This window comes from Astatotilapia calliptera, chromosome 16, assembly GCF_964374335.1.
Source record: "Astatotilapia calliptera chromosome 16, fAstCal68.1, whole genome shotgun sequence".
In the NCBI taxonomy this organism is placed as follows: Eukaryota; Metazoa; Chordata; class Actinopteri; order Cichliformes; family Cichlidae; genus Astatotilapia; species Astatotilapia calliptera.
The window spans coordinates 20,492,555-20,506,669 of record NC_137437.1 but is presented as its reverse complement, the minus strand read 5'-3'; the positions used below and the strand labels follow the sequence as shown (position 1 = coordinate 20,506,669).

General features: G+C 38.0%; 1 protein-coding gene across 4 annotated transcripts in view; it reads left to right on the top strand.

The window, feature by feature from the left end:
- The window catches only part of rapgef4a (Rap guanine nucleotide exchange factor 4a), a 37,540-nt gene extending 27,031 nt beyond the window's left edge, over positions 1-10,509 (top strand). For all 4 annotated transcript variants that reach the window (XM_026145045.2, XM_026145044.2, XM_026145047.2 and 1 more), the window contains 17 exons: positions 756-871; positions 1,789-1,874; positions 2,245-2,323; positions 2,449-2,599; positions 3,299-3,387; positions 3,553-3,583; positions 3,675-3,753; positions 4,402-4,548; positions 7,553-7,650; positions 7,888-8,013; positions 8,147-8,325; positions 8,402-8,492; positions 8,578-8,628; positions 8,732-8,819; positions 8,935-8,999; positions 9,097-9,151; positions 9,802-10,509. In XM_026145045.2, the coding sequence (XP_026000830.2) occupies positions 756-871; positions 1,789-1,874; positions 2,245-2,323; positions 2,449-2,599; positions 3,299-3,387; positions 3,553-3,583; positions 3,675-3,753; positions 4,402-4,548; positions 7,553-7,650; positions 7,888-8,013; positions 8,147-8,325; positions 8,402-8,492; positions 8,578-8,628; positions 8,732-8,819; positions 8,935-8,999; positions 9,097-9,151; positions 9,802-9,929 (1,659 nt within the window). In that variant the 3' untranslated portion in view covers positions 9,930-10,509. The remainder of the gene's footprint in view (positions 1-755; positions 872-1,788; positions 1,875-2,244; positions 2,324-2,448; positions 2,600-3,298; positions 3,388-3,552; positions 3,584-3,674; positions 3,754-4,401; positions 4,549-7,552; positions 7,651-7,887; positions 8,014-8,146; positions 8,326-8,401; positions 8,493-8,577; positions 8,629-8,731; positions 8,820-8,934; positions 9,000-9,096; positions 9,152-9,801) is intronic.
- The last annotated feature ends 3,606 nt before the right edge of the window (positions 10,510-14,115 follow it).

Here is a 14,115-nt window from a genome sequence, read left to right as displayed (position 1 = left end):
GACCTCTTTTACTGATTTGAGGTTAATTAGGTGTGGATGTAAACTAACATCTGGGAGCTCTGACACGTCATAGATTTCCTGCTTGAAATAGAAAATAGAAGCAGAGATTTTTGTTCTAGATTAACTACGTAGTGATGGTCTGCAGATCTAAATGTGTTGAAATTACACATGTAGTGACTGATGGAGTGACATCACATGTTTTTTTTAACATATTTTATTAAAGTTGTTAAACGTGTATGATTGATTTACAGAATATCATATTAGGTCTGCATTTTCTTCTTTGGACCACATTAAGTGTGTTAAACATGCTATTAAAAATGCTTAAACAAACAATTAAAAAATTGTACTGAAATTTAGTATTACAGATAGTTTATGCATGCTTATTGCATGGCTCAAAATAGTGCAATGATGGTTCTGAATATTAAATAAATAAAATAGGGAATGAATAATAAGAATAATAATAAGAAAAAAATTAATTAAAAAGCATATATTTATAGTAAAATATCCAAATATGTATAAAAATTGTAAATATCATATAATAACTGATACTTTACATTTCTAAAGAATAACATTTTCACGAAGCTGCTTATGTACTGGCAAACACGTCACTACTGTTTAACACTGTTTAAATGTGACCTCTGGCAGGTGACCTGGGTCGATCAGGTCACATGACTTTATAAACTGAAACAACATTTTCATAGGTCAGTGGTCTCCATAGTAAATGCATTACTGTGTTTGTGTTTATTTGTATGAAGGATGTGGAAGCCAACACTGTGCGACTGAAGGAGCACGGTCAGGACGTTCTGGTGTTAGAGAAGAGCCTCAGCAGCAGTCGAACATCTGTCCAGGGATCCTCTTCCTCTCATTACAAGTAAATATGCCCACCACTAATGCATGTATAGTACAGAGCTGCACTTTCTGGCAGTTGTCTGTTAAACTTGTATCCTTAACTGTCTTCATGTTACAATATAAATTAAGTTGCTGCTTTTATTTAACAGCAAAGAAAAATTGATACTTAAAAATATTTAAAATTGTTTCAGCCATCCTTTTTCTTTGAAGTAATAAGTATGAGCTTTAAAAAAATATATTTGTCCAATCACATGACTATCCCAGGTTGCTGCAGGAGTGATCCTTTCATGGTCACTTTTGAACTTGTGATTACATTTGTGAACAATAGGAAAAATGCTGGACGCTAACAGTCAGTGTGACCAGCAGATAACATGCAGGCAGCACACACACAGCAATCCTGTGAGCTGCAGCCAACGAGCATTATCTTAATAGAGGCATCTGTCACTGCAGCACAGTTGCTAGAGAGACATATTAATGGTTATGATGGCCTTGCTCCTAGGGGGAAAAGAAGACCTGGCAAGTCACAATTACTTGTTTAGGGTCGCCCTCTAATCAACTCCACTCCTCAAACGTAAGAGTGTCAAGACTGTGTTCTCCCCCATGAGTGGGGAAGACATGGCGTTGCTTGTGTAGCTCCCTCTTGCCATGCTGTTATCAAGTAATGAAAACAACCGAGACTGGATTGTGTTGATTCTCCTTCACGTAGAAGATGCCCCCTCATTTTTTTTTCTCCCCTCGGCTTTTCTCGTGGCACTTAGCCCAGACTCCCCTTCATCTTCAGCTGGCCAAGAACACTGATTGTAAATAGGATTGTTATCAAATGAAGCAATCACAGACACACGTTGAAGGAACAGTCGAGGGCCATAGCTGTGTCATCAAGCATTAAGAGCCAGTGTTTCTTGATTAGTGAAGGGTGTGTTTTATTCTGTTTTCCTGCAGATACAACGTAATGTCTGGGACGCCGGAGAAGATTTTGGAGCACCTCCTTGAAATGATGCGATTGGATTCTCAATTCACAGAGTCAGGTACTGCTCACCATGACACATCCCATGTGTCGAATTAGTGCCATCTAACACGGCCTGTCAATACGATGATCATTTATTGTGGAGAGTTGTCACCTATGCAACATTCTCCTCCGCCCTCGCCGGCTCTGTTTCTCTCCTTTGTCCTCTGCCGACTGTTCTGCACTGACCCGTTTGTTCTTGCCTATAATTAGCCACACATCACAGGGCTGATCTAATTACTCTCGCTTGCGTGGATACATATGGTTTTCATTCGTCGGCAGAGGTGACACAGACGGGGCCGCGAGGATCAAGGCCCGATGCTACTCTTTGATGCTCTCTTTCGCTGGCTACACAGGTGTTTGACATAAGCGTCTTTCTTTTTTTGTTACAGACTCAGCCTTAGATGACTTTGTGCTCATGCACTGTGTCTTCATACCCAACACTCAGCTGTGTCCGGTGTTGATGTCCCAATATCCTTTCAGCATTATGTTCCCTAATTTTTTTTTTATGTTCTTTACCATTCCTGTGAACCTGAAAACATAGAGCTCACTGGTTTGCTGCAGCTACATTGTTTCAATCTTTAACTGCTGTGCAGCTACCATGCCCAGGCCTCGCAGGGATCTGAACAGGAGAAGCTGGACTACACGCTTAATAACAAGCGCAGGGTGATCCGGCTGGTGATGCACTGGGCTGCCGTAAATGGGGATCACCTGCAGGAAGAGGATGTCTCAGGGTTGTTTCTGGAGGTCAGCCTAAACATATATGAAGGTTGTTCTAACCTCTGATATAGGTACAGAATAGTCACAACAGCAGAACAGTCTGCAGCTCTGACCAAGACTTGTTCCAGTGTTTCAGATGTGTTCCTAATCAGTTTGCTTTACTTAAAAACAATTAATTGTTAATCATCTTCTTAGATTTTTTGATTCTTGATAATGATAAGATTTTGAAATGTTTTAATAAAGCGAAGGCGCCACACCACTAACCATAACTGATAAATTGATAGAAAATCAGATTTATGTCTGAGTGCATGATGTTCAAATCCAAGAATATCCACAGCTATAATGCTGACAGCCACTCTTTTGTTTCATGGTTGATATTAATTATTTACAACCGTAAACACATACCTTTGCAGTTATCCAAGGTGTTTGCACCTTCTGCTAAGTTTAATTGCACTCTCTCCTCACTATAAATAAACAGACACATGTCAGAAAATCAAAATCACTGAAACTGCAATTTTAAATGTGCATTTATTATAGATGTGAGCATTAGAATATACATATATATATATAAACTCTTATTAAATGAAAGGACTTATGATTCTTGATGATATGCTAACTTAATGTGGTGTGGTGCTTGAGAAAAACTCTTTGTAATTGTATGTTAAAATGAGTTTTAATTAGTTCTTCTGAATCATTGTTTTGCTCAGAGCTTGCTGTGTTTTTCAGGAGTTTTTCATGGCAGTATCTAATGATGCCAAAGCCTTTCCTGCCCTCAGGGATCAACTAACAGAACTGGAAAGAATTGTAAAACGCAAGTAAGTCAGAGCTTTGTTTTTTTGTTTTTAGGTTTTGATATGGATGAAAGGTGCTGTATGTGGTTAGTGTTGAGAATTTAAAGGAGAAAGGCTCTTTAGATAACGATCAAACTTAACTAAAGAGTCATTAACTGTTTTTTTAAATATTTTTATTTTATTCTTCAGTGCTGAAGATGCCAGATCCTCACAGAAAAAGGTATAAGACCGACTCTTTCTGTTCCAAATTAAAGTTTGTGTTTTTTCAAACGTCTGTGAACCTAAACTGTGAACCTAAAATTCCCACACAGCACAAAGTCCTGCTGCGGCATTTCAGTGTGGGAGAGGAGAAGCTTCAGAAACGTCAGCCCATCAGGAGTAACGATGAAAGTGAGTTGTGGATGAACATCCACTCTCCGGTTTCATAAACATGGATAGCTGGGCTGCTGACTGTCACATTCAGCTATCTATTTGGAACTCTTTATCATGCAGTGATAGCGATAGTCAGTATTTTGAAATAGCGACAGAGGTTCGCTACTCATAAACTCAAAGGATGTTTTCTGTTAAAGCATGATGATTTGGTACCGCTTGTTCTTCAAGTCATCTCTCCAATCTCCAAAAGACACACTGAAAATTGTTGTTCTTGGTTTGGTTTTTGTTCTTTGTACTGATTTAAATAATTTGTTTAGGGGCAGTTCAGTGGTGCAGTGATTAGCGCTGTCACCTCGCTCAGCTGGAGCCTTTCTGTGCAGAATATGCATGTGTGGGTGCTCCAGTTTCCTCCCACAGTCCAAAGAGATGCTTGTTAGGTTAATTGGTGACTTTAAATTAGTTGTGAGGATGAGGATGCGAGAGGTTGTGGGTGTCTCTCTCTCTATCTCTGTGGTAGCTGTGCTAATTTGGATAAATGTTTTGGTCTCTTTAAGGCCATTTAGTGTATTATAGTGACATCTTGCCTTTTTCTCTTCCTTGCTACTTTACCATGCCATCATTCCTTCTTGTTTACAGTCTTATTTTTGTTCTAATTCATTCCTTCAGTCCTGTTCAAAGTCTACTGCTGTGACCACACCTACACCACAATCCGGGTCCCTGTAGCCGCTTCAGTTAGGGAGGTTATCGGTGCTGTGGCTGACAAGCTGGGGTCAGCGGAGGACCTGCTCCTGGTCGGCCTCAGTTCGGCAGGAGGTGAGAGCAACGGCAGTTACTTGTCAAATGATTGGAGATGACAAAAGGTAGAGCTAAAGCTGGGTGATGTATTAATTCTTTCTGGGTGATGTGTGACCTTTTGCGGTGAGTTTGGTGACGGTAATAGGCTGCTTTAGTAGGGGCTAAAGAATGGCCTTGAAGTGGCCCAAGAAATAACCTGAGCTCAGTTTTCCTCATTACATTCAGCAGAAAGCTGTTGGTTCAAGTGGCTGCTCTTTATTGTACTGATATTTGTGTCCGCCAGAAAGTACTAATGCAGCTCTGCCTTCCTCTGAACTTGACCTGGACTTTCCTTACCAGTGGCAAGTCAACAAAGCTGAGGCTGCTCTTATTTGGAGTGGATTATCACAAGGCTCATAAAGAGCATCCAGAAAGTTTTCTGGATCCTAAAATCGATATATTTATTTTTATAGTCACAAATGTACACATAGTTATCCGCAATGAAAAAGCAAAGCAGGTTTTGAAGTTATTCTCCGGTGCCTGTGCAACTGTGTCGGATCCACTGATAAAAAAGAAAAGATACAAAAGGACAACTGTGTTAGAAGGAAAAAATAAAACTATGAGGTAGAGATAGAGATGTCATCAAGGAACAGATCAAGCAAAGGACACAAGAAAATTATGCTGCATTGAAAGTACCCATGAGTGCAACATCCTCTATTATTCCTAAATGCTGGATTTAAAAAAATAATTCCCAACAATGTGTGGATGAAACTAGGCATCATGTCATTAATACCATCTCTGCAGTCAGAAACAGTGCTGTGGGGTTGTTTTCCTGCAGGGCATTGAGACTGGTCGGTATCAAGTAAACTTTTTTCCAGGCTACTCAGGATCTCAGGCTGGTAAAAGAACAATACCAAAGAAAAGCTCCCTTGGTCTCATTTATAAACTGTGCCTGCTAAAAAATTCTCTTCCCCACGCATAAAATTATATCTATAAAGGATGAATTTTGGAATAAATCAGACTTTTTTTGAAAGTGAGCCAAGCCATATGTGAAATGGAGATTTTAAAAAGCATGACGGGACTTATCATAAAAGAAAGCAGACTATTCTTAGCAAACCTAGCTATATTAAAATGAACTATTTATTATTCACAAACCTCACTGCAAATTTACTATGTAATTGTATCAGTCCTTTCATTAATGTTAATAATATTTGTAGCCAGTGTTGGTGCTAAAATCACTGGAGCTTTGCATAATGATCTGCTTTTTTTCTGTGAACCGATGTGCTTTTGTGCTTCTTTTTGTTTGTAGTCTGACTGTTTATTTTTACCTCTGCCAGAGTCCTTTGGTATGAACTTCCCAGCTCAACCTGCATTACTTTTTTATTCTTCAGTAGCCTTTCTTCTCTTTGTTAGGTACTGACACCAAAGACACCTTTTTTGTTTTGTTTTCTCCGTGTCTCTGGTTAGGCAAAATGCACATCTTCCCCTGTTTAGTAAATGGATGAAGATGAGAAAAAAAAATAAGAGGTACATGTGGTCAATTTTAGGTTGACACTTATAGAAGTCTTTGTGTTAGAGCAGCTTCATAAATCTAATGAAAAGAATGTGTATGCACTTTTTGTCCTTTTTGCATACACAAAGTTGGTAGTCATGAATTTGAATGATTATTGTGCGTCTGATCTGTAAACTTAAACCCAACAGTGCATCTGGTGAGACCTGAAAGCAGCACTAATGATCTACAATCAGGCTGGTTGAGTTTGAATATTTCTGCCAAGAAAAATCTGGGCATGACTTTCAAAGAAAGACAGCCAGGTTTATGGGATCAGGTCTGTTAAGTTTGTAGGAACAAGTCTGCAGGCTATTGCTGCTGCTAGAGTGTTTAAAGGTGTTTTAACCAAGTAAGCTAGCAAATATGATGTTAGTCTTTTATTGGTAATGCATTTGGATAACACTTCATGAAATATTGTGTCTATATATATATAAATAAATAAGCACAATTTATCTGAATTTCAGGGCCAGGAGCACACCTCATACATACACCTTCCAGTTCTTTGTCTGTTTGTAATATAGAGAGGGCCGGTACTACAAGCTGTTCTCGTTTCCATGCTTCCCTTTTTCAGTTCATTCACCTCTCATAAGAACATGCTTACAGTTCTGTCTGAGGCCTTCCCCAAACCGCAGCCTGAATTCATGCTCATGCCATCTGTTCCAAAAGTTTCGAAGCATGACTTCAATTCAAATTAGTAGTGCCAATTCGCAACAATAGTTATACTGTAAGGTAAAGCCTCTAGAATATTAGAAAGAAGACCGCTACTATGAACAAGCATTTGGCAACAGTGGGAAAGAAAAACGTCCTTTTAACAGCAAGAGACCTCTAGCAGATGCAGCCTCAGGGAGGGGCAGCCATTTATTATGACCAGATGAAGGTGAGAGGAAAAACAGGAGAGTAGAGGGATTCAGGACGAATGCACACTAGAAGACAGCCATAAATTAATAATTACTAATTTTGGCTTGAACCTCTAAATTGTGGTCTATAAATATGGATGGTCAAGGGTCCAAATGTATGCAGTGTTTTCTATCAAATACACTACAGCAAAACTAAAGCTTTAATCACCTGGATATATATATTTTTTAAAAAAAGCATATGCAGACAAAGACAGGTTATTCTGGTTGTTTGATACTACACACAGCAGTAAATATCTAATGTCAGCATGGTAACATGTTTGCAAAGAAAATACTATTTGATTTCTGAAGTTTATACATGCCAATTAATTCTGATGGTATTAATTCTTTCATTATTTGGACAAATGTTTAAAAAAGAATTGGAGGAAATGTTTTGGGATCACATAAGGTGTGATCCTCATGCTAAAAATAGAAAAAAGTAACAACTAAATAGGGCACTGAGCACCTGCATGCCTATTCTAAAATCTTTTGGCAAGCCATCTAATGGTTATTATTTTTCAGTCTGAGTGAAAACGGTAGACAAATGGATGTTTTCCATTCATTTTTTTAACCTTTGTGTGTTGTGGTCTTCCTTTTGCAGAGAAAACCATCTTTAAGCCCAGTGATATGTCGGTGTTCTCCACACTCAGCATTAATGGACGGCTGTTTGTGTGTCGGAGGGACCAGTTGGATTCTTTGGTGTGTTACAAATTACATTTACATGAGAAACTCGCATATTAACATGTAGTTCAGCTGCAGCTCCAACCCCAGCTGTACACTATATCAATATCACCCAACACGTCATGTGTATGAACTCATCTACACTCCCAACCAGTTGGCTTTAAACACTTCATCAAATTGATAGAAATGACAGTTAGTTTAGTTCAGCTTTCAGTCTCTGTTTTATAAATGTAATGTGTTTTTCATGCTTTGGAGACCACTTTACCTGAGCAGGAGGGTCCCTCTACAGGATCACTGGCCAGCTTTGAGTTAATGAGCTCTAAGGACGTGGCTTACCACATGACTTCCTATGACTGGGAACTTTTCCACTGTGTACATGAGGTATTCAACAGCAACTGAGTCTGATTAGAAGAGCTGAATATATATCTTCTTTTATTTATTGGTATGAAATATTCAGTTACTTCACTTGCTTATTTTACATGAAAATCAGTTGTTTTTCTTCTGCATCTTGCAGCTTGAACTCATCTATCACACATTTGGGAGACAATATGTGAAGAAAACCACTGTGAACCTGGACCTGTTCCTGAGGAGGTTCAATGAAATTCAGTTTTGGGTGATCACTGAGATGTGTTTGTGTCCTCAGCTGAGCAAGCGAGTACAGCTTCTTAAGAAGTTTATCAAGATCGCTGCCCAGTATGTGGATTTCATGTTCTAATTCAGTTTGTAGTTTGGTTTATTTGCCACACTAATTTCATGTTTCCTGTTAAAGCTGCAAGGAGTACAGAAATCTGAATGCCTTCTTTGCTATCATTATGGGCCTAAGTAACCCGGCTGTTTGCAGACTGAGTCAGACATGGGAGGTGTGTATTTGTGCATTGTCCGTCTTTGGAAAACTATTAATTACTTAACTGCAAGGAAACTTTTGTCTGGTGTTTTTGTTCGCAGAAACTTCCCAGTAAATTCAAGAAGTTTTATGTGGAATTTGAAAACTTGATGGTAAGCTCCAAAGTAAAAAATTTAAGATGAGCCACCTGATCAGAGTAAAATATGAGGTTAGTGTCCAGACTGTGATTGATCCACAGCATGACTGTCTCCACAGGATCCGTCCAGGAACCACAGGGCGTACCGGCTAACAGTAGCCAAACTGGAACCTCCCATCATTCCTTTCATGCCCCTGTTGATCAAAGGTTAGGCCAATTTATTGGGTGACAGTTTATCATTTTGGCCTGTAGACCACAATTGTTTCGCTGCTGAATTGCTTCAACAGCTTTAACACTTTCCAATTGGTCCTTTTTTTTCTAGACATGACATTTACTCATGAGGGCAACAAAACATTTATCGACAGTTTGGTCAATTTTGAGAAAATGGTGAGGCTCTGCTGCGCATCTGTGAATCTTTTTTTTTTTTTGTTCTTCTCAGCTAATTGGCGATATTTGCTGCTGATCATTGCTCTTTGTCTTGCAGCGGATGATAGCTAACACAGTGAAAATAGTGAGATACTGTAGAAGCCAGAGATTCAGTAAGTTTCAAATGTTTTCTTTTTTTTTTTTTTTTGTACTAATTTCACATATGTCGCACTTAAGACAACAAAAGGACACTTTATAAAATTAAACATAAAAATAAATAACCAAAATATATCTTGGAAACACAATATCAAAAAACTGTATGATGAAGAAACAACAATAAAAGACTTTATGTCCTGTTAATTTGATGTCTTTTAGATACATCTTAGAATAAATCTGCAAGCTGGAATAGAACTAACAGAAGAGGCCGTTCTTCTAGAAAGCACATTGGGAGAAATTCTGACAACGACTAGCTTCCCATAATTTTAATTTCTTATTTCCAAAATAAAAAATAAAGTAATATTCTCACAATAGGTCGAGAAAAGTACCTGTTTTGACTGACTGACAGCAAGCTGTAATATTGATCTTTTGAAGTTTAGTTGGAGTATATTATTGGTATCTCTGAACCTTTAACATCTATATTCAATCATTTATCCAGCAGTTTCCTATTAATCCCTTTATATTGATTGCCCGTACAGCTTAGATATACTCAATCAGCACAAATATTTTATTAAAAAGCACAAATATTTTAGGTTCCTATATGATGAACTTACAAATTCTTCTTGCATTTTTTTCCTGACACTGCCCATCTTTTCAATTAAATCAGGTCCAGAGTCACCACTGCCAAGCAAGAACCACCCTGACGTTTGGACTTATATTCGTCAGCTTAACGTGATCGATAACCAAAGGATGCTTACTCAGCTCTCTCATGGACTTGAGCCCCGCAGGTCTTGAAATCCACTCAGGGACAGAAACATTACACGAAGACGCTACTCCATGACGTGATGTGCGCTCGCTTGGGATGAGTTTACTTAGTACAGGATTGAGGACCTGATGTTGTATCAGATAATGAGATGTTGTTTCAGAAGCCTGCCTTGTTAAGCTTTTTCTTACAGTAATTAGTGATATTTTAGCAGTAGTTGTTGGCGGGTGACGTACCTCCTCGTATCATTGTCGTACAGATATCACAACAAACAGCATGAAGAAATGAATGATGTTTGGAGGGATCTCATTCATCAAACTGTGTAAGATTTTAGATGTAAACGCTATATGATGCTGACGCTTACAGGTCTCAGTATTCCTGATATTCAGCTGTTTCGTATATTTTGTATCAGACAATATTTATATATATTTACGTTTTTAAGACTCTTGTGTTGTAAATTGTATACAGATATTTATTTTGACAAGCATGCAGAGGATTATGATTGTTTTACGTTTTTATTCATGTGAGCACATTTCTCTTTAAAGCCTGAGATATCATAAGTGTCTGAAAACCTTTTTGTGCACTCTAAATAATAAAAAACCTTTAGATGTATTTGTTCAACTTTATATTTATTATCTAGTATAAAGACAGTTTGGTCAGTATAGTGTCAGTGTATAACATGGAAATCAACCAAGACAACTCATGAAACGTTTTCTTACATCTTATTGAATTAGAGCAGCAGAGCAGCAGCAGAACAGGTCAGCTGATCACAGTCTGTATTATTATGAAAATCTACTGGAGCACAGAATAGAAATGACTGTGAGCTGTTCAAATCATTGTCGATATCTACGGAGGAGGTCAGGAGAGTGAGTGAGTGTCTGCAGCCATTTGTAAAACATGGTGGAAGCGCTGCAATAATTTGGAGCTTCATTTCAGCCAGTGGTGTTGGACCTCTTGTCAGAAATAATGGAAATATGAACACAAATGTACCATCAGATTTTGATCCACCATGCAATACCATCTGGACACCTCTGACTGGCTTCATTTTTCAGCATGACAATCATCCCAAAAGGCCTACGCAGTAAAAAAAACCCCAAACAAAACAAAATCCAAAAGAGACATGGATAACAAAACAATGGAGTATTATCACTCATGGACTGGCCTCCCCAGACCCCGAACCTTAACATCACTGAAGCAACATGTGATCTTAACAGACAACAGAACAAAAGTCAGCCAACATCCAAAGACGAGCTTTGAATGGCCATCAAGACATGTCCATATTCCCGAAGACTACCTAAAGAAATTACAAGATGTTTACCTAAGAGAGTTCAGGCTGTGTTGAAGAATAAAGGTGGTCCAGATATTGACTTTCAAGCTAATTTGAATGGTATAAAGAAATAAAACAAAAATATAAAGAAATGGGAGACTGACAGACTGCTTTCTATCTTGTAAATCAGGTTCTGCTTTAAGAAATAGTAATTTATTAGTGCTGCTAAACTTCTAGTGTATATTTGTTTAGTTAAGAGTTGGTTTAAATGACTTTTTTCTGAAAGCTTAAGCTGAAAATATTTGGGGCAGCAAGAAGGAATTAAATGTAAATTAATTCTTATCTCAGGTTTAGCTTTGAGTGATTTGGCGTGTCTGATCAAACATTAATCATCATCACTTCCATTCATTTCTAGAAGTGCATTAAACATTTTTTATTGTTGACTTATACTGTTGACCTGTGAATTGTGTCAACAGTGAAGCAGATGGTTGCTTTATATTTTCCATTCGCCACTACTTGAGGAAAGAATGAGTCATTGACAGCTTTTAAGTTTGCAGAAATGTATTACCTCGATTTAATATGCGATGAATAGAGAATCAGTGAATCTGATATCTCACAGTGTTTCTGACGTCACAGTGGAGACTGGAGAAGTACTCATATTCTTCCTCCTGGAGCAGGGGTGTCGAACTCCAGGCCTTGGGGGCTGGTGTCCTGCATGTTTTAGATCTCACCCTGGGTTAACACACCTGAATCAAATGATTCATTCATTTTTAGGCCTCTGGAGAACTTCAAGACATGTTGAGGAGGTCATTTAGCCATTTAAATCAGCTGTGTTGGATCAAGGACACATCTAAAACCTGCAGGACACCGGCCCTCGAGGCCTGGACTTTGACACCCCTGTCCTAAAGCATGTTGTAAATGTACAGTTAAATTTATAAGCTGTATTATTGTTATTAGTGAGGAAGCTCTGATGCTGCTCTGATGTAGCTGGCCAAAGGTTTCCTGATGGTAAACACTTATAGACAGTTGGGGTACATGTGTACGCAATAAATCACAACCTTGAACTCATCTGATATTTTGTTTATAAAGTCTCGATGTGGAGCAACATTAGTTCTTGTGGAGTCAAAAGTAAATTGAAGTGAATGAAAAATTGTTTTATATAAATTGTACTTTATTCTTAAATGCTTTATTAAGATGAAAAATACTTTTGAAGGGTTTTTGAGTGATATATTTCTGTATTAGTTCATATAGATAGTACAGTACATTTGAATGATTCCTTTGCTTTACGTGGTCTTATTGATTAAGAAATCCACATTGTCATGAGTTTACATGGATTAAATGAGTGGTTGGTGATCTTATTGATTTCCCACCAAGCTTCCTGAGTTGCTGAAATGATGAAGGTCTTACAGCAATTATGTTTTTTGATAGATTGGGACATGAGTATAGGTCTTTAATAGAGAGAAATGCACAGAATGACTTTTCGATTTTAAGTCAAGGATCTTGTTGCATATCTGAATATATCAATTTTATTACGTCGTGTCATCACCCAAAAAAAAAACAACAAAAAAACAATCTGACAATCCAATGAAAAGATTTAACACTGCAGACTGATCTAAGCTTTTGCACATATACAAATACATCTGAAAACATCTGTGATGAACAACTGCATAGTGCAGTTAATCCAAGATAACATTATGCATAGATCACATATTAACAATTGTAGAATGTACCTCGTGGGCTTCAAGGATACAAATGTTCCCAAATTTCTAGTAAATTTCCACTTTCCAGATTTCTGAGTCACAGCTTTGCACTGCGCTCACCTTTTTGCCTTCTATCAGTCATCTTCACCTATAATAACAACCTAACCAAAGGGACAACCCCATTAACCCCACCTAGGCTGACCAGGAGGTTTCATTTCAGAACCTGGTTGCTGTGAGAAGTCACACACCTCATCAACCCTTAACTTTCTTGACAGTGGCAATGCAGAAGTCTTTGGGTGTAGCCTGGGTTTAATTGCTAATTGTGTATACCTGAAAAGGTGTTGACAAAGACATTTCTTAGACTTGATTTGGACTGTCAATGCCTTTTAGAGCATTTAGAGTGGTCTCATCCAGATAATGTCTTTTTCAGGGAAACCCTTCCATATTTCAGTGAGACAATGCTAAACTACACACTTTTATTACAACAGCATGGCTTCATTTTAGAAGAATGTGGTTGCTGAACTGGCCTACAAGACCTTTCTACAACTCTAAACATTTGGCAAAGAAGACCCAGAGCAATTAAGCAGCTAGAATCTTATATAAGGCAAGAAAGGGACATTCCTCTCGCAGAAGTCCAGCTGATCGCTCTTTTCAGATGTTCATAGGCTATTGTCCTGATGCATGCTCAATCATCCAGGTAAGTAAATCCCAAAAGGTTGATTCTGTTCATCTGGACGTAGTGTTTTCAATGGGAGAAAGGTTTCGTCACTCATCTAAGTTCATAGGCTATTGTTATACAAAGAGGACATACTGTGCATTATTAAGCACGACCCTGTCCAAACCTTTTTGAAATGTGTTGCTGCCTAGAAATGGCCTTACTTTTTCCCGAAAATTGTAATTTTCTAATTAGAAACATGTATGATTATATGATTTCTATTATTCTATTGTGTATAAAATATCAGTTTCTGAAACTGCAAATCATCACATTATTTTTTATTTACACCTTTACACGTTTAAAAAAGAAATTGCGGTTTTAAAAGACATTTTAAAACATTTTTACAGAATCAAATTAATTACAACTACTTTGTTTTTAGTGTACCACTGAGCTGCCCAGTAAGAGCTTGTTAATGAGAAAGAAATAACTGTAATATCCATCACCACGCACAATGTAGGCGTTCGTGCTCGTGTCCAGCAGGGGGAGCTGTTGCCATCAGTATCAAAAGCTGGATGCTGTCCAGTTCAGCTGGCTGA